We start from the raw sequence: 22,292 nt of genomic DNA on the forward strand, positions 1-22,292 counted from the left end.
TTTACTCAGGACTTTGTTGAAGCACCTTTGACAGCGACTACAGCCCCGAGTCTTCTTGGGTATGACACTACAAGCTTGGCACACCTGTATTTGGGGAGTTTCTCATTCTTCTCAGCAGATCCTCAAGCTCTGTCAGGTTGGATGGGGAGCGCCGCTAAGTATTTTCAGGTCTCTCCAGAGATGTTTGATCGGGTTCAAGTCCGGCCTCTGGCTGAGCCACTCAAGGACATTCAGAGACTTGTCCTGAAGCCACTCCTGCGCTGTCTTGGCTGTGTGCTTAGGGTCGCTGTCCTGTTGGAAGGTGAACCTTTGCCCCAGTCTGCGGTCCTGAGCACTCAGGAGCAGGTTTTTAATCAAGGATCTCTGTACCTTGCTCTGTTAATCTTTCCCTCGATCCTGACAAGTCTCCCAGTCCCTGCCGCTGAAAAACATCCCCACAGCACAATTCTGCCAACACCATGCTTCACCGTAGGGATGGTGCCAGGTTTCCCACAGACGTGACGGGTGGCATTCAGGACAAAGAGTTCAATCTTGGTTTCATCAGACCAGAGAATCTCCTTAAAGTGTCTTTTGGCAAACTCCAAGAAGGCTGTCGTGCCGTTTACTGAGGAGTGGCTTCCATCTGGCCACTCTACCATGAAAGGCCTGATTGATGGAGTGCTGCAGAGATGGTTGTCCTTCTGATGGGTTCTCCCATCTCCACAGAGGAACTCTGGAGCTCTGTCAGAGTGACCATCAGGTTATTGTACATCTCCCTGACCAAGGCCCTTCTCCCCCAATTGCCCAGTTTGGTCGGGCGGCCAGCTCTAGGAATAGAGTTGGTGGATCCAAACTTCTTCCATTTAAGAACGATGGAGGCCACTGTGTTCTTGGGGACAAATGCGACAGACATTTTTTGGTACAGTTCCCCAGATCTGTGCCTCGACACAATCCTGTCTCGGAGTTCTACCGACAATTCCTTAGACCGAATGGCTTGTTCTTGCTCTGACATGTACCGTCAACTGTGGGACCTTATATAGTCAGGTGTGTGCCTTTCCAAATCATATCCAATCAATTTACCACAGGTGGACTCCAGTCAAGTTGTAGAAACATCAAGGATGATCCAAGGAAACAGGATGCACCTGAGCTCAATTTCAAGTCTAGTTTTTAATCTTTGCTGTAATAAAGGCTTTACACTTTTCCCCCATTAGAACAGCCTCTCTGGTATTTTTTATAATTGATTTAGTGTTGTTTACACTGTTCAAAATTGTTAGAAAAATAATAACAATAACCCTTATTACTATTATAAATCATCATTATAATAATAAAGTAATGTCATTATCATTAGTAGGCTTAGTATAGCAGCCTTGTATAACAACCATTGAGCTGTAGGCTTAAGAGTGCATTCTGTTTAGTTTAATACTGTAACTTAGGCCTATATTTCAATACTTTTATATGCTACTGTATCAATCATTCATTCGTTCAAGTAATCAAACAGCATAGGAGTCATTCATGATTTGAAATCAATCAAGCATTTTAGTTTTAAAAATAAAATAAAGCCACCCTTGAATAATTAGCATAAACAAATAAACCATTATATTTTGGAAACTGCATTCATGAATGACTGCGGCTGTTTTTAGTCTTTGCTGTAATAAAGGAATTACAAAAAAAACGAAAAACATTACTCTCTGGTACGCTTATTTATTTATTGTTGTTCACATAGCCGCAGTGTAAAAACAAAAGATGGGGGGGTGTCAATGAAATACTCCGGGTGGTCATTTGATTAATTGTTCAGCAGTCTCATGGCTTGGGGGTAGAAGCTGTTAAGGAGCCTTTTGGACCTAGACTTGGCGCTCCGGTACCGCTTGCCATGCAGTAGATGAGAGAACAGTGTTTGTCAATTTTTTGGGCCTTCTGACACACCTGGTATATAGGTCCTGGATGGCAGGAAGCTTGGACTCAGTGATGTACTGGGCCGTACGCACTAAATCAAATCAAAGTTTATTTGTCACGTGCGCCGAATACAACAGGTGAAATGCTTACTTACAGGCTCCAACCAATAGTGCAAAAAAGGTGTTAGGTAAGTAAAGAAATAAAACAGTAAAAAGACAGGCTATATACAGTAGCGAGGCTATAAAAGTAGCGAGGCTACATACAGACACCGGTTAGTCAGGCTGATTGAGGTGGTATGTACATGTAGATATGGTTAAAGTGACTACGCATATATGATGAACAGAGAGTAGCAGCAGCGTAAAAAGAGGGGTTGGGGGGTACACAATGCAAATAGTCCGGGTAGCCATTTGATTATCTGTTCAGGAGTCTTATGGCTTGGGGGTAAAAACTGTTGAGAAGCCTTTTTGTCCAAGACTTGGCACTCCAGTACCGCTTGCCATGCGGTAGTAGAGGGAACAGTCTTTGACTGGGGTGGCTGGGGTCTTTGACAATTTTTAGGGCCTTCCTCTGACACCACCTGGTGTAGAGGTCCTGGATGGCAGGCAGCTTAGCCCCAGTGATGTACTGGGCCATACGCACTACCCTCTGTAGTGCCATGCGGTCAGAGGCCGAGCAATTGCCGTACCAGGCAGGGATGCAACCAGTCAGGATGCTCTCGCTGTTGCAGCTGTAGAACCTTGAGGATCTCAGGACCCATGCCAAATCTTTTTAGTTTCCTGAGGGGGAATAGGCTTTGTCGTGCCCTCTTCACGGCTGTCTTGGTGTGTTTGTGATGTGGACACCAAGGAACTTGAAGCTCTCAACCTGCTCCACTACAGCCCCGTCGATGAGAATGGGGGCGTACTCGGTCCTCCTTTTCCTGTAGTCCACAACCATATCCTTAGTCTTGGTTACGTTGAGGGATAGGTTGTTATTCTGGCACCAACCGGCCAGGTCTCTGACCTCCTCCCTATAGGCTGTCTCATCATTGTCAGTGATCAGGCCTACCACTGTTGTGTTGTCTGCAAACTTAATGATGGTGTTGGAGTCGTGCCTGGCCATGCAGTAGTGGGTGAACAGGGAGTACAGGAGGCGACTGAGGACGCACCCCTGTGGAGCTCCAGTGTTGAGGATCAGCATGGCAGATGTTGCTACCTACCCTCACCACCTGGGGGCGGCCCATCAGGAAGTCCAGGAACCAGTTGCAGAGGGAGGTGTTTAGTCCCAGGATCCTTAGCTTAGTGATGAGCTTTAAGGGTACTATGGCGTTGAACACTGAGCTGTAGTCAATGAACAGCATTCTCACATAAGTGTTCCTTTTGTCCAGGTGGGAAAGGGCAGTGTGGAGAGTAATAGATTGCATCATCTGTGGATCTGTTTGGGAAGTATGCAAATTGGAGTGGGTCTAGGGTTTCCAGGATGATGGTGTTGATATGAGCCATGACCAGCCTTTCAAAGCACTTCATGGCTACCGACGTGAGTGCTACAGTGTGGTAGTCATTTAGGCAGGTTACCTTCACTTTCTTGGGCACAGGGACTACGGTGGTCTGCTTGAAACATGTAGGTATTACAGACTCAGACAGGGAGAGGTTGAAAATGTCAGTGAAAACACTTGCCAGTTGGTCTGCACATGCTCTAAGTACACATCCTGGTAATCCGCCTGGCCCGCGGCCTTGTGAATGTTGATCTTTTTAAAAGGTCTTACAATCGGCTACGAGAGCGTAATCACACAGTTGTCTGGAACAGCTGGTGCTCTCATGCAGTCTTCAGTGTTGCTTGCTTCGAAGCGAGCATAAAAAAGGCATTTAGCTCATCTGGAAGGCTCGCGTCACTGGGCAGCTCGCGGCTGGGTTTCCCTTTGTAGTCATTAAATACACTGTTCAAAAAAATAAAGGGAACACTTAAAAAACACAATGTAACTCCAAGTCAATCACACTTCTGTGAAATCAAACTGTCCACTTAGGAAGCAACACTGATTGACAATAAATTTCACATGCTGTTGTGCAAATGGAATAGACAAAAGGTGGAAATTATAGGCAATTAGCAAGACACCCCCAATAAAGGAGTGATTCTGCAGGTGGTGACCACAGACCACTTCTCAGTTCCTATGCTTCCTGGCTGATGTTTTGGTCACTTTTGAATGCTGGCGGTGCTTTCACTCTAGTGGTAGCATGAGACGGAGTCTACAACCCACACAAGTGGCTCAGGTAGTGCAGCTCATCCAGGATGGCACATCAATGCGAGCTGTGGCAAGAAGGTTTGCTGTGTCTGTCAGCGTAGTGTCCAGAGCATGGAGGCGCTACCAGGAGACAGGCCAGTACATCAGGAGACGTGGAGGAGGCCGTAGGAGGGCAACAACCCAGCAGCAGGACCGCTACCTCCGCCTTTGTGCAAGGAGGGGCACTGCCAGAGCCCTGCAAAATGACCTCCAGCAGGCCACAAATGTGCATGTGTCTGCTCAAACGGTCAGAAACAGACTCCATGAGGGTGGTATGAGGGCCCGACGTCCACAGGTGGGGGTTGTGCTTACAGCCCAACACCGTGCAGGACGTTTGGCATTTGCCAGAGAACACCAAGATTGGCAAATTCGCCACTGGCGCCCTGTGCTCTTCACAGATGAAAGCAGGTTCACACTGAGCACATGAGCACATGTGACAGACGTGACAGAGTCTGGAGACGCCGTGGAGAACGTTCTGCTGCCTGCAACATCCTCCAGCATGACCGGTTTGGCGGTGGGTCAGTCATGGTGTGGGGTGGCATTTCTTTGTGGGGCCGCACAGCCCTCCATGTGCTCGCCAGAGGTAGCCTGACTGCCATTAGGTACCGAGATGAGATCCTCAGAGCCCTTGTGAGACCATATGCTGACACATGCACATTTGTGGCCTGCTGGAGGTCAAACCCTGTTGTAAATTATAGCAGAAGGGGACTCTTTCGCCCCCTCCAGTATGAACAAAAGGAATGTCTTTGTTAACAGGCTTTTCCAGCTCAAACTCTACCACGTTCAAAAGTGAACACTGGAAAAGTATTTCAAATATAAGAATGTGGGGAGTGGTCAGTGGGGAGCTATAGAAAACTAATGTCATACTGGTTTTTATTTTGTGATGTCATTAAAAATGGTATAAAGGGAAATGCTGTAACTTGGAAACTATATCCCCTTTATCTGTCAAGTTTCCATCCAATACGTTGCGCATATAATATGAAACATTATGAGAGTATTTAAGGCAGGAATGTGATTTTAGGAGTCATAAGAGGTAACTTGCTATCATATACCTTTGCGCAGTAAGTAGCCCCGCCCCGAGTGAGGTCAGAGAGCGTGTCAGCCTGATGGAACTGTCCTTTTCAACCAGAGTGCATAAAAGGACTAGTTAAGAATGACCATATCAGACCAGAACACTGCCAGGTTGCAGCTCCGCGTGTAGTGGTCTGAATATCAACATGAGGTGTAGGCGAGAAGCTCATCTCCCAGACAATCACTGACACAGCTGATTAGCTGTCCTAAGTCAGATATTGAGAAAAGCGAATTTAAGTGGTACCATCCTACTACTCTTCAAACCATCCCATCCTACTACGATTCTCAAATCACCGTATTCTCCTACTCTCATTACCGATGGGAACCGTCAACGTGGCTGGCTAACCATTACCCTAGGAGCATCGTCCAGAGTGAAAATAAGACTGGAAAGGGGGAACCCTTTTTTGACAATCAGAGCCTTCGAAGCATGGCGCTGAAAGGCCAAACCAACACTCTTCCGAAAGAGGGCTAGTTCCGAAAGAGATAAACGGCAAACGGCACTCACACGTTAATATAGTCATGTTTTCTTACTTCAAACAGGTGGCGGTTCATGTGCAAAGTAGATGATTACTGTGAGAATAGTTCTGAAATGTATAAACGATAAGTGTCCCTTTTCCTCTCTCTCCCTCTCCATTTTCTATGTTGTCAATGCGCTAGGAACTGTTTCCTCATGTATCAAGTGTGTATGTTATTCTGTTTTCTCATTTAGTTAGCTAGTAAATAAATAATTAAACCAATTTGTGTAGAACTGAATCATGAGTGAGGCTGTTTTTTTTTCCAGATGCAGGAGGTTACGACTGTTCAGAATTATGATAGAAGAGGTTATGATTACAGTTCGACAGATTATGATTTTTCAACGCTGATACCGATTATTGGAGGACCAAAAAAAGCAGATACCGATTAAATCGGACGATTTATATATATTTTTGTAATAATGACAATTACAACAATACTGAAAGAACAATGAACACTTATTTTACTTAATATAATAAAAATCAAATCAATTTAGTCTCAAATAAATAACGAAACGTTCAATTTGGTTTAAATAATGCAAAAACAAAGTGTTGGAGAAGAAAGTAAAAGTGCAATATGTGCCATGTAAAAAAGCTAGCGTTTAAATTCCTTACCCAGAACATGAAAACATATGAAAGCTGGTGGTTCCTTTTAACATGAGTCTTAAATATTCCCAGTTAAGAAGTTTTAGGTTATAGTTATTATAGGAATTATGACGCGTCGACTATTTCTCTATACCGTTTGTATTTCATATACCTTTGACTGTTGGATGTTCTTATAGGCACATTAGTATTGCCAGCCTAATCTCGGGAGTTGATAGGCTTGAAGTCAAACAGCGCTGTGCTTCAAACATTGCTAAGAGCTGCTGGCAAACAGAGTAAAGTGCTGTTTGAATGAATGCTTACGAGCCTGCTGCTGCATACCACTGCTCAGTCAGACTGCTCTATCAAATTATAGACTTAATTATAATATAATAAATACACAGAAATACGAGCCTTTGGTCATTAACATGGTCAAATCCGGAAACTATTATTTCTAAAACAAAACGTTTATTCTTTCAGTGAAATTCAGAACTGTTCCGCATTTTATCGAACGGGTGGCAAACCTAAGTCTAAATATTGCTGTTACATTGCACAACCTTCAATGTTATAATTATGTAAAATTCTGGCAAATTAATTCCTGTCTTTGTTAGGAAGAAATGGTCTTCACACAATTCGCAACAAGCCAGGCAGCCCAAACTGCTGCATATACCCTGACTCTGCATGCACTGAACGCAAGAGAAGTGACACAATGTCCCTGGTTAATATTGCCTGCTAACATGAATTTCTTTTAGCTAGATATGCAGGTTTCAAAAATATACTTCTGTGTGTTGATGTTAACTTCTTTCAGCTAGGGGGCAGAATTTTTATGTTTAGAAAAATAACATTCCCAAGGTAAACGGACTATTTCTCAGGTCCAGATGCTAGAATATGCATATAATTGACAGATTAGGATAGAAAACTCTAAAGTTTCCAAAACGGTCAAAATATTGTCTGTGAGTATAACAGAACTGATTTTGCAGGCGAAAACCTGAGGAAATCCAACCCGGAAGTGCCTTTTATTTGGAAAAATCCCTGTTCCGTTGCCTGCCCCTCCTCCATTTAAAGGGGTATCAACCAGATTCCTTTTCCAATGGCTTCCTCAGGCTGTGACCAGGCTTCAGACATAGTTTCAAGCTTTTATTTTTAAAAATTAGCAAGATTTTTTTTAAACGCATCAGGTGTCCTTTGATTAGTTCCTGCACGCGAGAGATGTAGCTCGACAATTTCTTTCTCTGTAGTATTGAATAGGTTACCGTCCGGTTTAAATATTATCGATTATGTATGTTAAAAACAACCTGAGGATTGATTATAAAAAACGTTTGACATGTTTCTACGAACATTACGGATACTTTTTGGAATTTTTGTCTGCCTTTCAGGACTGGAACGAGCCTGTGGTTTTCTGAACATAACGCGCAAACCAAATGGCGGTTTTTGGTTATAAAACTAATCTTTATCGAACAAAAATAACATTTATTGTGTAACTGGGAGTCTCGTGAGTGCAAACATCCGAAGATTATCAAAGGTAAGCGATTAATTTTATTGCTTTTCTGACTTTCGTGACCAAGCTAATTTGGGGCTAGCTGTTCTTACTGTTTTGTCTAGTGATTGATAAACTCACAAACGCTTGGATTGCTTTCGCTGTAAAGCATATTTTCAAAATCTGACCCGATAGGTGGATTATCAACAAGCTATGCTGTGTTTTGGTATATTTCACTTGTGATCTCATGATAAATATTTTTTTGAATTTGGCGCTCTGCAATTCAGCGGTTGTTTACGAAAATGATCCCGCTAAAGGGATCCGTGCGGCAAGAAGTTAAGAAAGGCATTGATGTTTTGGGTTAGGTACATTTGTGCAACGATTGTGCTTTTTTCACGAATGCGCTTTTGTTAAATCATCACAAGTTTGGCGAAGTTGAAGTAGGCTGTGATTCGATGATAAATTAACAGGCACCGCACCTCGTGGATTGCAATGTAATCGGCATCCAAAAAGGCTGATTACCGATTGTTATGAAAACTTGAAATCGGCCCTAACTAATCGGCCATGCCGATTAATCGGTCGTCCTCTAGTTATGATTTAATAAGTTGACTGTTTATGGATGTGACAGGTAAGGACCTTTAGAGTTAATTCGGGAGATATTTCAGTAGGTCATATGATTGAGTGTAGTCTGGCCCAGGAGTGTGAAGGTGAACGGAAAGGCTCTGGAGCAACGAACTGCCCTTGCTGTCTCTGCCTGGCCGGTTCCCCTCTCTCCACTGGGATTCTCTGCCTCTAACCCTATTACAGGGGCTGAGTCACTGGCTTACTGGTGCTCTTTCATGCCGTCCCTAGGAGGGGTGCGGTTGAGTGGGTTGAGTCACTGACGTGATCTTCCTGTCTGGGTTGGCGCCCCCCCCTTGGTTTGTGCCGTGGCGGAGATTTTTGTGGGCTATACTCGGCCTTGTCTCAGGATTGTAAGTTGGTGGTTGAAGATATCCCTCTAGTGGTGCGGGGGCTGTGCTTTGGCAAAGTGGGTGGGGTTATATCCTTCCTGTTTGGCCCTGTCCGGGGGTATCATCGGATGGGGCCACAGTGTCTCCTGACCCCTCCTGTCTCAGCCTCCAGTATTTATGTGGCAGTAGTTTATGTGTCGGGGGGCTAGGGTCAGTTTGTTATATCTGGAGTACTTCTCCTGTCTTATCCGGTGTCCTGTGTAAATTTAAGTATGCTCTCTCTAATTCTCTCCTTCTCTCTCTCGGAGGACCTGAGCCCTAGGACCATGCGTCAGGACTACCGGGCATGATGACTCCTTGCTGTTCCCAGTCCACCTGGCCTTGCTGCTGTTCCAGTTTCAACTGTTCTGCCTGCGGCTATGGAACGCTGACCTGTCCACCGGACGTGCTACCTGTCCCAGACCTGCTGTTTTCAACTCTCTAGAGACCGCAGGAACGGTAGAGATACTCTTAATGATCGGCTATGAAAAGCCAACTGACATTTACTCCTGAGGTGCTGACTTGCTACACCCTCGATAACTACTGTGATTATTATTATTTGACCATGCTGGTCATTTATGAACATTTGAACATCTTGCCCATGTTCTGTTATAATCTCCACCCGGCACAGCCAGAAGAGGACTGGCCACCCCTCATAGCCTGGTTCCTCTCTAGGTTTCTTCCTAGGTTTTGGCCTTTCTAGGGAGTTTTTCCTAGCCACCGTGCTTCTACACCTGCATTGCTTGCTGTTTGGGGTTTTAGGCTGGGTTTCTGTACAGCACTTTGAGATATTAGCTGATGTACGAAGGGCTATACAAATAAAATTGATTTGATTTGAGATAATAACTCTTTAAACTGCTCTCGTGGTGCCCCAAATTCCTAATGAGTTAAATGTTACATGATTAATGATTTTTTTATTTTTTTTATTAAAATAAGATTGGGTAACAATTAAACATAGTTCATTCGATAAATAACAGTCATCAGATGAATGAAAGTAAAGTCACGACAGTTGGAACTGGACTCGATGGAAGAGGAAACCGCAAGACAGGAACAAGAAATGCGGCAGATAACTTCTAAGAAGATTTTGCTTCCTCTGTAGCTTCTTCTGTAAAATGCCATTTCATGTCAGCCATCTTGTGGGGTTGTTGCAGAAGATCGAGAAGAGGCTGTGTGTGTGTGGTGCGGAGGGGTTGGTAAGGCTGTTACAGGGGAGTCAGGATGGAGCCTCTGGTCCTGGCTGGGTCTCGGTTGTTTCACGGGCCAGTCTCTCAGTCTGCCCATCAGACGACAGGCCTGAGGAAGCAGCAGAGCAGTCTGGAGCAGAGGGAGAATCAGCCTCAACCAGCCTGCCAAGGGGACACAGACTCTGCTGACTGAGGGGAAAATCACTTCTTCAGTTCTCCAACCAAAAGACCTGAGACAGGCATGCATCAAGGGACCATCTATTAATCCTCCTGCTGCCTTTGAACGCTGCACAAAGACTAGTCTCTCTTGTAAAAGGGTCATGGATTTTGAGACTCATTTTGACGGATAGCATGCCAGCTACGGTATTCTCTTCTATTCTGCCCACTCTGCAGTTCAGGAAATGGACCAGACCAGTTTAAATTTAGGGGTAAATGCTGTCATTCAAGTGTGAAAAACCAGACTGAACACTTTGCGTTCGAATCCAAGGAGGTCTGAGAAATGCATACAGTTAAGTTACAATGCTGCATTTACTTCCAATAAACTGCATTCCTCGAGGCCTTTTCTAGTTTATTACCAATTTTTTTGCCACATTACTGAGGAAATAAATGAAGACTGTAAGAGGGATTTGCTGCCATATTAGAGCTGGGGCGCATTAGTTCCAAACACCAATTAAAGCAGCCAGCTCCAGACACAAATTAACAACCAATGGCGAGTGTCGATTTATACTGCGTGTGTGTGTGCGCGCGCGCGTGTGATATCTGTGTTCCAAATTTGGCAAATCTGCTGAGGTAAGTTTTCTGCATTCTGTGTTTGGAGGAGTGGGGGGGTGAGAATGAGTGTGTTACTGGTGTGAGAATGCATGTATTCTTTGCAGGGCTGGGAATTCTGCTTGCTGGTGTGTGTGTCCTGTGCAGGTTTCTGTGTTGGAATTACCAGGCTGACTCAGAGGCGGCATGGTGCCTGGGGCCCAGAGCAGGCCTTTCCTCCTTCAGTGACTGACTCAACCATCTCTAACAGGAAGCGCTTCATAATGTCACATGACCATGGGCCCAGAGGTCACTGACAACATATGAGTCAGAGCCAACCAGGACTCAGAAAGCAGCTCAAAACAGCCTCATCACTGTGGAGTGTATCACAACTATTGTACTATACCATTTGTGATGGAAAAGACCACTATGTGTATGAAACAACCTTGAGCTTTCAAAACGTGGGAGAGAAAGCCTACAGATAGGTGTGTTTGTTCCTCTAACGTCAAGTCCAAACAAAAGACAGCTGTGGTTCAGCACGAGCCTGGGAATCAGTCAGGCTGTCATCAGTCAGAAGCTGACAGGCGCCAGGGGCATATAGCCTCATCTACTCACAAAGAAGGGAGGAAGTGCAACTCACCTGACCCAAAACACAAATGATTCACACAGTTTTGCTGTATGCTGATTGTTATCCCCTTGTTGTAGTAACTCGTATCGTACTAGGCCTAAGCGGGTTGATTGATTCTCACTACCATGGCTGGCTCGTTCCTAGAACTTGAGTTTTTCCAATTAAGGGTAATGAATGGTAGCAATTGTTCAACATATAATATATTGCAACAATGTGTATGATCCATTTCGAATTGACGGTTAGGTTTAGCTCCAGACCACAAATAGAAGACGGAACATTATATTGAGCTACATGGGAGGTCTAGAGCTTTTCAGAGTTATTCAAAAGCTGGTGTCTAGAAAGTATTTCCATGAGGTTTCCTTCAGTTTGCACAGCTGTTCAAGATAAGACACTGACTTCTGGTCAAGGGCCTGATTTTCACTCTATTCTCACATAATATTACTCATGAGACACTGATATAGAACAATGGGGGTATATCACAAAGCAGGATCACTTTCTGTAAAAACATTCAGATAACTGTTTATCTTCCAGAAAGCCAAAGTTTAATTTGTTATTGAGCTCAAAGCATGATTTGCATCAACACCATATCATTTAAGCCAACCTTTGTTCAGGATCTAGTAAATTTTGAGTTGTTTGAGAAGGAGCTTTGTAAAGGGTTAAACTGAGGCCTTGGCTTCCCCATCTTCTCTTTCATTTCTTCTTTTTGGGGGAAAACAGCTTTTACAACTGTCTCTACATGCTTGGAGATCATCTTTCACCCCCTCCGGTCACATGCCTGATGACTATAAGTGAGATCTCCAACTCCTGGCTCAAGTTAAAAATACATTTGACTCGGGGCACATCTCAAAAGACAGAAGTGACTTCCATTCCTCTTCTCTGGAAGAACTAGGTTTGACGATCTCTTCATGCTTCCTGAACTTCTTCAATAGTATTCATGTGGACAGAGTACAGACTCATATTTATTCTTTGTCATGACAACATTAGCCACCTATGTAGAGGAATCATCTCCCTTGGGAATGAGCCATCAGCAAAAAACACATTTCACATCCGGTTTAAATCCCTGCTTCTCTGCCAACCTCGACTGTGTGAGAATGTGGTACTAATCGCGGGGAATGAGTGTTTACAGACACCCATGACAGGCATAAGGTGACACACAAACACATCCTTAGCCCCATTGCAACCACACACATCCTGCTTAGGGTTGAATGACGGGGAACCAGGTTATCGAGAGTTACCGGGATTTACCGCCCAAAACCACTACATTTTCCAAGGATAAATAACTGAAAAACCAGTAAATAATAAAGTATTAATATGAACGGCATGGCGTGAAATGGAACTGTTAAATTATATGCGATGTCCAAATCTGGCTTCTCTACGGCCTCTGCATGATAAATCAACGCTCAAGGTGGGGACAGACAGCCCATCTTAGTATGGAGCGCAATTCACAACGCATGTAGGTAACTTTTTTTCTTGTGACAGGTAGGCCTACATTTGCTGCAGCTCAGCCCATGCTACAGTAATATACAGACTGAATGTGCGTCTAATTTACCCATCACCATTTGGCTTTCGGGGTCACCTTGTTTTTGATAATTGCAGCTGCAGAGTTTTAAAATACTTGATTATCACTTGAACATAATTGCTTTAAAATCAGTGCATGCATGAGCACTCTCACAGTCTTTCTCTCTCCATCAACCCATCCAAAACCGATAATATAATTCTAGTCCTATATTATTCAAGGATGTCATAAGAATGAGGAAGGACAACTAAACATTTCATTTAACTGTTGAACGTGAGGAAGGAATGAAGCAACAATAGAGAGAGAGAAAGAGGAGGTAGGCTAATAACATTAGGGGAAATATTATGAAAGGTATACGTGTCAGTCTACTAAATATACAAACAGGCCCTGCTACATTTCATGTAAATCAAATTCGCTAGCCAATACTTGTAACTTTATAGGCTGCATGTGCTGCACCAGAATCGCATGTTCTCTGTTTTATCATGGTTTGCACAATGTGCGTAATTCCAGTCCAAATAAATACAATAACACAGTTCACACTCAAAAAAGATTAGCTAACTGGAGCTAGTTTCATTTACCCAAGAGAGCATAGGCTATAGCTAGCTAAATCTATGGGCTTTCATGTTTTTCTGTCATGCGTAATGTGCAGTAGCCTATATCATATACAGCATGAATTGGATAATTGCACAATCTGGGCTTTTTTGGGCTTGGGCTCATAAATGCCGTTAATGTAGGCCTCATAAAATGTATTTAATATATGGCTCATCAGGCTCAGGTAGCATCAGGTTTGAATTTTCGTGCTGACCCAAGCTCTAATCAAATCCAGACATATTTATGCACTTTATAATGCTTTTGAATGACACTTCCAGTTTTGGTGGGAAATAAGTGATTTATTCTAGGGATGGAACGTTTGTAAAATACCAGGAAAATATTAAACCCTAACCCTGCTAGGCAAGGTTTATTATGAGGTAGGAGTAGGGCTGTTGCGGAGACGGCAGTAAAATTCCACGTGACCGTTGAGTCACGATAATATCCTCTTATGCACCCCGGACATGCGTTGGTAGTACCCAACTTGATAATGACCATCAGGTCCTAACAGCCTGGTTCTCAGGGCTCTATTGTCCCTCCATCAGGTCACTAACGGACTGGTTCTCAGGGCTCTATTGTCCCTCCATCAGGTCACTAACGGACTGGTTCTCAGGGCTCTATTGTCCCTCCATCAGGTCCTAACGGCCTGGTTCTCAGGGCTCTATTGTCCCTCCATCAGGTCCTAACGGCCTGGTTCTCAGGGCTCTATTGTCCCTCCATCAGGTCCTAACGGCCTGGTTCTCAGGGCTCTATTGTCCCTCCATCAGGTCCTAACGGCCTGGTTCTCAGGGCTCTATTGTCCCTCCATCAGGTCCTAACGGCCTGGTTCTCAGGGCTCTATTGTCCCTCCATCAGGTCCTAACGGCCTGGTTCTCAGGGCTCTATTGTCCCTCCATCAGGTCCTAACGGCCTGGTTCTCAGGGCTCTATTGTCCCTCCATCAGGTCCTAACGGCCTGGTTCTCAGGGCTCTATTGTCCCTCCATCAGGTCCTAATGGCCTGGTTCTCAGGGCTCTATTGTCCCTCCATCAGGTCCTAATGGCCTGGTTCTCAGGGCTCTATTGTCCCTCCATCAGGTCCTAATGGCCTGGTTCTCAGGGCTCTATTGTCCCTCCATCAGGTCCTAATGGCCTGGTTCTCAGGGCTCTATTGTCCCTCCATCAGGTCCTAATGGCCTGGTTCTCAGGGCTCTATTGTCCCTCTAACCACTCTGACATCAATGCAAATGCAATGGAAAAATTACATCAAACCCATCAAAACAGTAACGTGCTTTTAAAACTCACCTCAGTGGCATTGATCAATTTGAAGAAAGGAGTTCAATAACAGGTTGAAACTGAGTGGAAAACAAGGTCGTTGCGGATGTTGTTTCAAAGCCTAACAACGAAATGGACAGCGCTTTCTAAGGTGTTTATTCATTCAAAAACACCCATACACATAGAGCTTATGCATAGGCCTATATATGAGCCTAAGCCTGAAAAAAATGTGAATTAAAATGATTGTGCCGTTATACATAAGTCTACCGTAAACATTAAATAAACATTGGTACATAATTGGTCTAGCATATACTCTGGACTGTAGTATTATGCATACTGGACGGACTGGTTACCTTGTTATACCCTCCAAACTTTCCATCCACGAGTCTGGGAAAGAACCTATAGGCCTAGGCAATGCTGTTGGTTGTGCAGTGCAGCTTACAAAGTTAGCCTACAATTATAGTGAATTTAATTTTGAATAGGCCTAGTAACAGGGCATTTTTTATATTTTCATAATGAATAGGCTGACACTACCTTTAGCTACAGAATATCTCACCATCATGCATTTCCATCTCCTCTCTCGCCTTCATTCTTTATCGAGTGTGCAGAGAGAGGGCCTGTCAACAGTTTTATTAAATATTTTTCTTAGTGATAACATGTTACTATCATTGTCCCCGAACAGATTTCACTTGGTTTCTCAAATTAAGCACTGGGTACCTGCAGGAACAGGGTTAGAGAGCCTATGGCGCAATATCACCTGTCGGGCAGCGAGAGGCTGCATGCTCCTTAAACAGTGGTTGATGCATAGAGTGAAATAACCGGAGTAGCCTACCACGCATCACAGAAAAACAAACCAGCAGGAAAGTGGCCTCCATTCGCTATTCAAGCACATACGGACAATGTCTTTTTCCACCTGCCCCTGTTCCTGCCCATTTGATGGGCAATTCTAAATCAAAACTCAATTTACATATTAGTAAAGACCAGATTAAATTGAGAATAGTCTGATGGGTGGAAATACGATCACTTGATGAGAAAACAGCATGTTCAGCCTGAGGCAAGAAACAGAGCACAAGCTTCTTTTTTTGCGACTTTCTCAAATCATAAATAGCCTGTAGTCGCACCATGGAGCCCATATACTGTATGTTTTGATTTCCAAAACAATCTAAGGTTCGTATCATTCACAGCTAAATTTGCCAAATAACTCTATAAGACCTGATTCAAATGATTACTTTTATGCTCAACATAGCCACTTCATATGCGCACTCGCTGTGGAATTGGAAAAATATCCTTTATTTAATTCAGCTAAGTTCAATTAGGCCTACAGTATATTCTTCCTACTTTAAAAGCATATCATATAAAATAACGGCACGGGAATAAAGCATATCTTGTCTGCTAAATGAACAAGCCTACAGCCTATGGCATAGCGCATAGCCAGATAACATACAGTTGGGCCTAGGCCAACTCATATTCTGTTCTTCATATCATAATGTTTCATTAGACCTGCCTAAAATAAATCATAGATTTATTGTGATGGTGTAAATTAAATTGACTTAGAACCTCTTAAATGTAGATGTTCCAAAGGGACGCATCAGCGGCTTGTATGTGTGGTGGCCTAGAGATGCTAAACGTGTTTATGTTCACTAACGGTCAATTACCATGAGACCGGTAGTCTTTTGCATGAAAATAACTAGCTGACATTTCATGACTGCAACAGCCTCAGGTAGGAGCCACAACTTAATTTCACACGAATACAAATAGCCTTACCTCCAGCACAGGCCCAGCCCCTAGAATAGTCCTCTCCACCCCGCTGGCGTAGCCCTTCTGGCTGAGGGCCGTCAGACAGTGGATGAGGAAGTTGGTGCTCTGGGTCTTCCCCGAGCCGCTCTCCCCAGAGATAACAATGCACTGGTTTACCCTCTTTCTTAGCATGGCGTAGTATGCCACATCCGCAATGGCAAAGATGTGCGGCTCCAGTTTCCCCAGCTGGTGGTTCTCGTACATCTTGACGTACTTGGGGTTGTAGATGGATAGGAACTTGAAGGGGTTGATAGCAATAAGGATAGAACCGGCGTAGGTGTATATCTTTTTCTTGTGGAAGCGGTTGCGCAGGTTATCCAGGATGCTGCTCTCGTTGAGTGCCGGGAGGTTACACAGGTCGTCAAAGTCATCATGGCGTGGGGGGAGAAAGCCTCTGGCTGCTAGCTTCTGGGCCTCCTGCTCCTTGCAGAGAGCGGGGAGGTGGACGTAGTGGATGGTGCCGTCATGGTTCCTCTCCTGGAGGAGGAAGTAGAAACCGTCGTTCTGAAGGTGCTGCTCCTGGGCCTTCCGTGGCCACAGCAGGACCCTCTGGACGGGGAGGTCCCAGTACTCCAGCACCCACTCCTCCCCGCCACACTCCTTCACCTCAGCAAGCACGTAGAGCCGCTTGGGGTCTAGGCCCAGGGCCAAGGCTGCATCCTGGATGACTGAGGCGGCTGTGGCCTCCTTGGGCACCTTGAGAGTGCAGCAAGATGGGCAGTCCGCTGAGAGCCGTGGGTAGACCTGCAGGTTGTAGGCCCGTCCATCTTGGCTAGGTGCTCCGCCTTCGCCATCTTTGACACTCATTCTGGGCCAGGTGGAGTTGCCTAAGCATGCCGTCTGCACTGCCTGCTGTTCTCTCACCACCCAGCACCTGGGGATCAAAGGAGAACAATTGTTTTCTGAGACAGTTATACATTAAAGCTCAAAAGCTGAAGAAGAAAAAATGTCACAGCAGAGCTTAGTTGCAGGGAGCTGACTGAAAGCAACAAGAGCTGTGAGGCTAACTGTTAGCCACATGCACGCTAAAAGTGCCTGTGCCAAACGACCCTGTATTGGATCAAGTCTTCAATTAAGAAAATATTTTCATATAGGCTAAACGAAAGATAGAGCTATTCCAGATAGTGGAGGTTTCCCATTTGGGCATTGCCGTCTCGCAAAGGTCTATACAGGCATTACGCCTGTGTTTCAAAATGCTAACAAATGGGTTGGTTTTTAAACAAAGACCCACAGACCACAGTGTGTGAACTCCAAACTAGAGGTCGACCGATTAATCGGAATGGCCGATTAATTAGGGCCGATTTCAAGTTTTCATAACAATTGGAAATTGGTAATTTTGGACGCCGATTTTGCCGATATTTTTTTTTTTTTTTAAGTTAAAAAATCATTTTTTTTACACCTTTAACTAGGCAAGTCAGTTAAGAACACATTCTTATTTTCAATGACGCCCTAGGAACGGTGGGTTAACTGCCTTGTTCAGGGGCAGAACGACAGATTTTTACCTTGTCAGCTCAGGGATTCAATCTTGCAACCTTACGGTTAACTAGTCCAACGCTCTAACCACCTGCCTCACGAGGAGCCCGCCTGTTACGCGAATGCAGTAAGAAGCCAAGATAAGTTGCTAGCTAGCATTAAACTTATCTTGTAAAAAACAATCATAATCACTAGTTATAACTACACATGGTTGATGATATTACTAGTTTATCTAGCGTGTCCTGCGTTGCATATAATCGATGCAGTGCGCATTCGCGAAAAAGGACTGTCGTTGCTCCAACGTGTACCTAACCATAAACATCAATGCCTTTCTTAAAATCAATACACAGAAGTATATATTTTTAAACCTGCATATTTAGCTGAAAGAAATCCAGGTTAGAAGGCAATATTAACCAGGTGAAATTGTGTCACTTCTCTTGCGTTCATTGCACGCAGAGTTAGGGTATATGCAACAGTTTGGGCCGCCTGGCTCGTTGCGAACTAATTTGCCAGAATTTTACGTAATTATGACATAACATTGAAGGTTGTGCAATGTAACAGGAATATTTAGACCGATGGATGCCACCCGTTAGATAAAATGCGTAACGGTTCCGTATTTCACTGAAAGAATAAATGTTTTGTTTTCGAGATAATAGTTTCCGGATTCGACCATATTAATGACCTAAGGCTCGTATTTCTGTGTGTTATTATGTTATAATTAAGTCTATGATTTGATAGAGCAGTCTGACTGAGCGATGGTGGGCACCAGCTCGCTCGTAAGCATTCATTCAAACAGCACTTTTGTGCGTTTTGCCAGCAGCTCTGCTGTTTATGAATTCAAGCCTATCAACTCCCGAGATAAGGCTGGTGTAACCAATGTGAAATGGCTAGCTAGTTAGCGGGGTGCGCGCTAATAGCGTTTCAAACGTCACTCGCTCTGAGACTTGGAGTAGTTGTTCCCCTTGCTCTGCATGGGTAACGCTGCTTCGAGGGTGGCTGTTGTCGATGTGTTCCTGGTTCGAGCCCAGGTAGCGGTGAGGACTTATCTTATAAAAAACAATAAATCAATCATAATCACTAGTTAACTACACACGGTTGATGATATTACTAGTTTATCTAGCGTGTCCTACGTTGCATATAATCGATGCGGTGCCTATCGTTGCTCCAATGTGTACCTAACCATAAACATCAATGCCTTTCTTAAAATCAATACAAAGTAGTATATATTTTTTAAACCTGCATATTTAGCTAAAAGAAAACCAGGTTGGCAGGCAATATTGAAAAAATAAACGTCTTGTTTTCGTGATGATAGTTTCCGGATTCGACCATATTAATGACCTAAGGCTCGTATTTCTGTGTGTTTATGTTATAATTAAGTCTGATTTGATAGAGCAGTCCGACTGAGTGGTGGTAGGCAGCAGCAGGCTCATAAGCATTCATTCAAACAGCACTTTCCTGCGTTTTGCCAGAAGCCCTTCGCTGTGCTTCAAGCCTGTCAACTCCCGAGATTAAGCTGGTGTAACCGATGTGAAATGGCTAGCTAGTTAGCGGGGTGCGCGTTAATAGCGTTTCAAACGTCACTCGCTCTGAGACTTGGAGTAGTTGTTCCGCTTGCTCTGCATGGGTAACGCTGCTTCGAGGGTGGCTGTTGTCGTTGTGTTCCTGGTTCGAGCCCAGATAGGAGCGAGGAGAGGGACGGAAGCTATACTGTTACACTGGCAATACTAAAGTGCCTATAAGAACATCCCATAGTCAAAAGGTATATGAAATACAAACAGTATAGAGAGAAATAGTCCTATAATTCCTATAATAACTACAACCTAAAACTTCTTACCTGGGAATATTGAAGACTCATGAAAAAAGGAACCACCAAGCTTTCATATGTTCTCATGTTCTGAGCAAGGAACTTAAATGTTAGCTTTTTTACATGGCACATATTGCACTTTTACTTTCTTCTCCAACACTTTGTTTTTGCATTATTTAAACCAAATTGAACATGTTTCATTATTTATTTGAGTCTAAATTGATTTTATTGATGTATTAAATTAAGTTAAAATAAAAGTGTTCATTGTTCATTCAGTATTGTTGTAATTGTCATTATTACAAATATATATATATAAAAAAAATATATATATATTTTTTAAATCAGCCGATTAATCGGTATCGACTTTTTTTGGTCCTCCAACGATCGGTATCGGCGTTGAAAAATCATAATCGGTTGACCTCTAATACACACGTGTACGTGTGTGTGTGTGTGTACACACACAAATATATTTATACATACACATACGCGTGCTTACGCACAACATACACACTTCAAATTTGTGGATTTGGCTATTTCAGCCACACCCGTTGCTGACAGGTGTATAAAATCGAGCACAGTCATGCAATCTCCATAGACAAACATTGGCAGTAGAATGGCCTTCTTGTAGAGCTCAGTGACTTTCAAAGTGGCACCGCCATAGGATGCCATTCTACTGCCAATGTTTGTCTATGGAGATTGCATGACTGTGCTCGATTTTATACACCTGTCAGCAACGGGTGTGGCTGAAATTTCTGCCCTGCTAAAGCTGCCCCGGTCAACTGTAAGTGCTGTCATTGTGAAGTGGAAACGTCTAGGAGCAACAACAGCTCAGCCGCGAAGAAGTAAGCTACACAAGCTCACAGAACGGGGCCGCCGAAGCTCCTAGCCCGTAAAAATCATCTGTCTTCAGTTGCAACAGTCACTACTGAGTTCCAAACTGCCTCTGGAAGCAACGTCAACACAAAACTGTTCATCCATGGCCGAGCAGCCGCACACAAGCCTAAGATGACCATGTGCAATGCCAAGCGTCGGCTGGAGTTGGCAATGAACTGGTGAGGAAGTTTAAAAGGAGAGAGTGACGTGTAGCCAAGCTCTGGTGTGATATGATCACATTGGCTAAATTGATACCTTGCTGCACTGCAAACGTTTTTTACAGTGCCAGAGAGAGTCAGAGAGAAATTAATTAATTCACACAATGAACCCACCAACCTGCCAGTGGCAGTGCTCGGCCTGTCAGTGGCAATGTCCCAGACAACAATTTCTATTGGTTAACAGCTTATTTTCACATGCAAAAAGACACAAATATCTAACCTGTTTCGAATAAATAATTGATAGATTGTAACAGGACAATATTTCTCAATTGGTGTGAACAGTGTAATAAACAAAAATATATATAATTATTTGGACCAAAATAACAGACTTGGTGAGAAAGGACATTTACTGAAAATAGGTATTTCACAAGATTAAATCATGACAGGAGTGTATGACTCATATTAAAGAGATGGAGTCCAGACAGGCTAATTTCTGAAACTTTTTGAACGGACATATAGGCCTATAGAGAGAAATAGCGAACTCACACACCCCAATAAAAGGACCCCCCCCAAATCAAAGCCACCAAACACAAGAGTAAATATTTGCCCTTACCTTTAAACAACTTGAAAAACCAACAGAACATTATATGATAATGAATCGACAAGGAAAGTATGAAGGGGAGAGCGACAGCTATGTGAAAGAATGAAGATTAAATTGACAATCATTAAAATAGAAACAAATATACACATGTCCATAGCCTATTTATCAGCGTTGATTAGTCTATAAATTAAGAAAAAAATTGCTATGGAATTATATACCATGCAAGGTACCTGCGTAACGGTCGTTAAGACACTAACAGCATACAGACGGTGGGCAATTAAGGTCACAGTTATGAAAACTTAGTAGAAAGGCCTCTTTAGTGTCCTGACTCTGAAAAACACCAAAATAAAGATGCCCAGGGTCCCTGCTCATCTGCGTGAACGTGCCTTAGGCATGCTGCAAGGAGGCATGAGGACTGCAGATATGGCCAGGGCAATAAATTGCAATGTCCGTACTGTGAGATGCCTAAGACAGCGCTACAGGGAGACACGACGGACAGCTGATCGTGCTCGCAGTGGCAGATCACGTGTAATAACACCTGCACAGGATCGGTACATCCGAACATCACACCTGCGGGACAGGTACAGGATGGCAACAACAACTGCCTGAGTTACACCAGGAACGCACAATCCCTCCATCAGTGCTCAGACTGTCCGCAATAGGCTGAGAGAGGCTGGACTGAGGGCTTGTAGGCCTGTTGTAAGGCAAGTCCTCACCAGACATCACTGGAAACAACGTCGCCTATGGGCACAAACCCACCGTCGCTGGACCAGACAGGACTGGCAAAAAGTGCTCTTCACTGACGAGTCGCGGTTTTGTCTCACCAGGGGAGATGGTCGGATTCGCGTTTATCGTCAAAGGAATGAGCGTTACACCGAGGCCTGTACTCTGGAGCGGGATCGATTTGG

At 43.9% G+C, this 22,292-nt stretch overlaps 1 protein-coding gene across 1 annotated transcript in view; it reads right to left on the bottom strand.

Moving 5' to 3' along the window:
• The window catches only part of LOC120053752 (unconventional myosin-IXb-like), a 120,066-nt gene that overhangs the window by 65,994 nt on the left and 31,780 nt on the right, over positions 1-22,292 (bottom strand). The window contains exon 2 of the mRNA XM_039000970.1: positions 16,443-17,349. Within this exon, the coding sequence (XP_038856898.1) occupies positions 16,443-17,282 (840 nt within the window). The 5' untranslated portion in view covers positions 17,283-17,349. The remainder of the gene's footprint in view (positions 1-16,442; positions 17,350-22,292) is intronic.

Source organism: Salvelinus namaycush, chromosome 9 (assembly GCF_016432855.1).
Source record: "Salvelinus namaycush isolate Seneca chromosome 9, SaNama_1.0, whole genome shotgun sequence".
In the NCBI taxonomy this organism is placed as follows: Eukaryota; Metazoa; Chordata; class Actinopteri; order Salmoniformes; family Salmonidae; genus Salvelinus; species Salvelinus namaycush.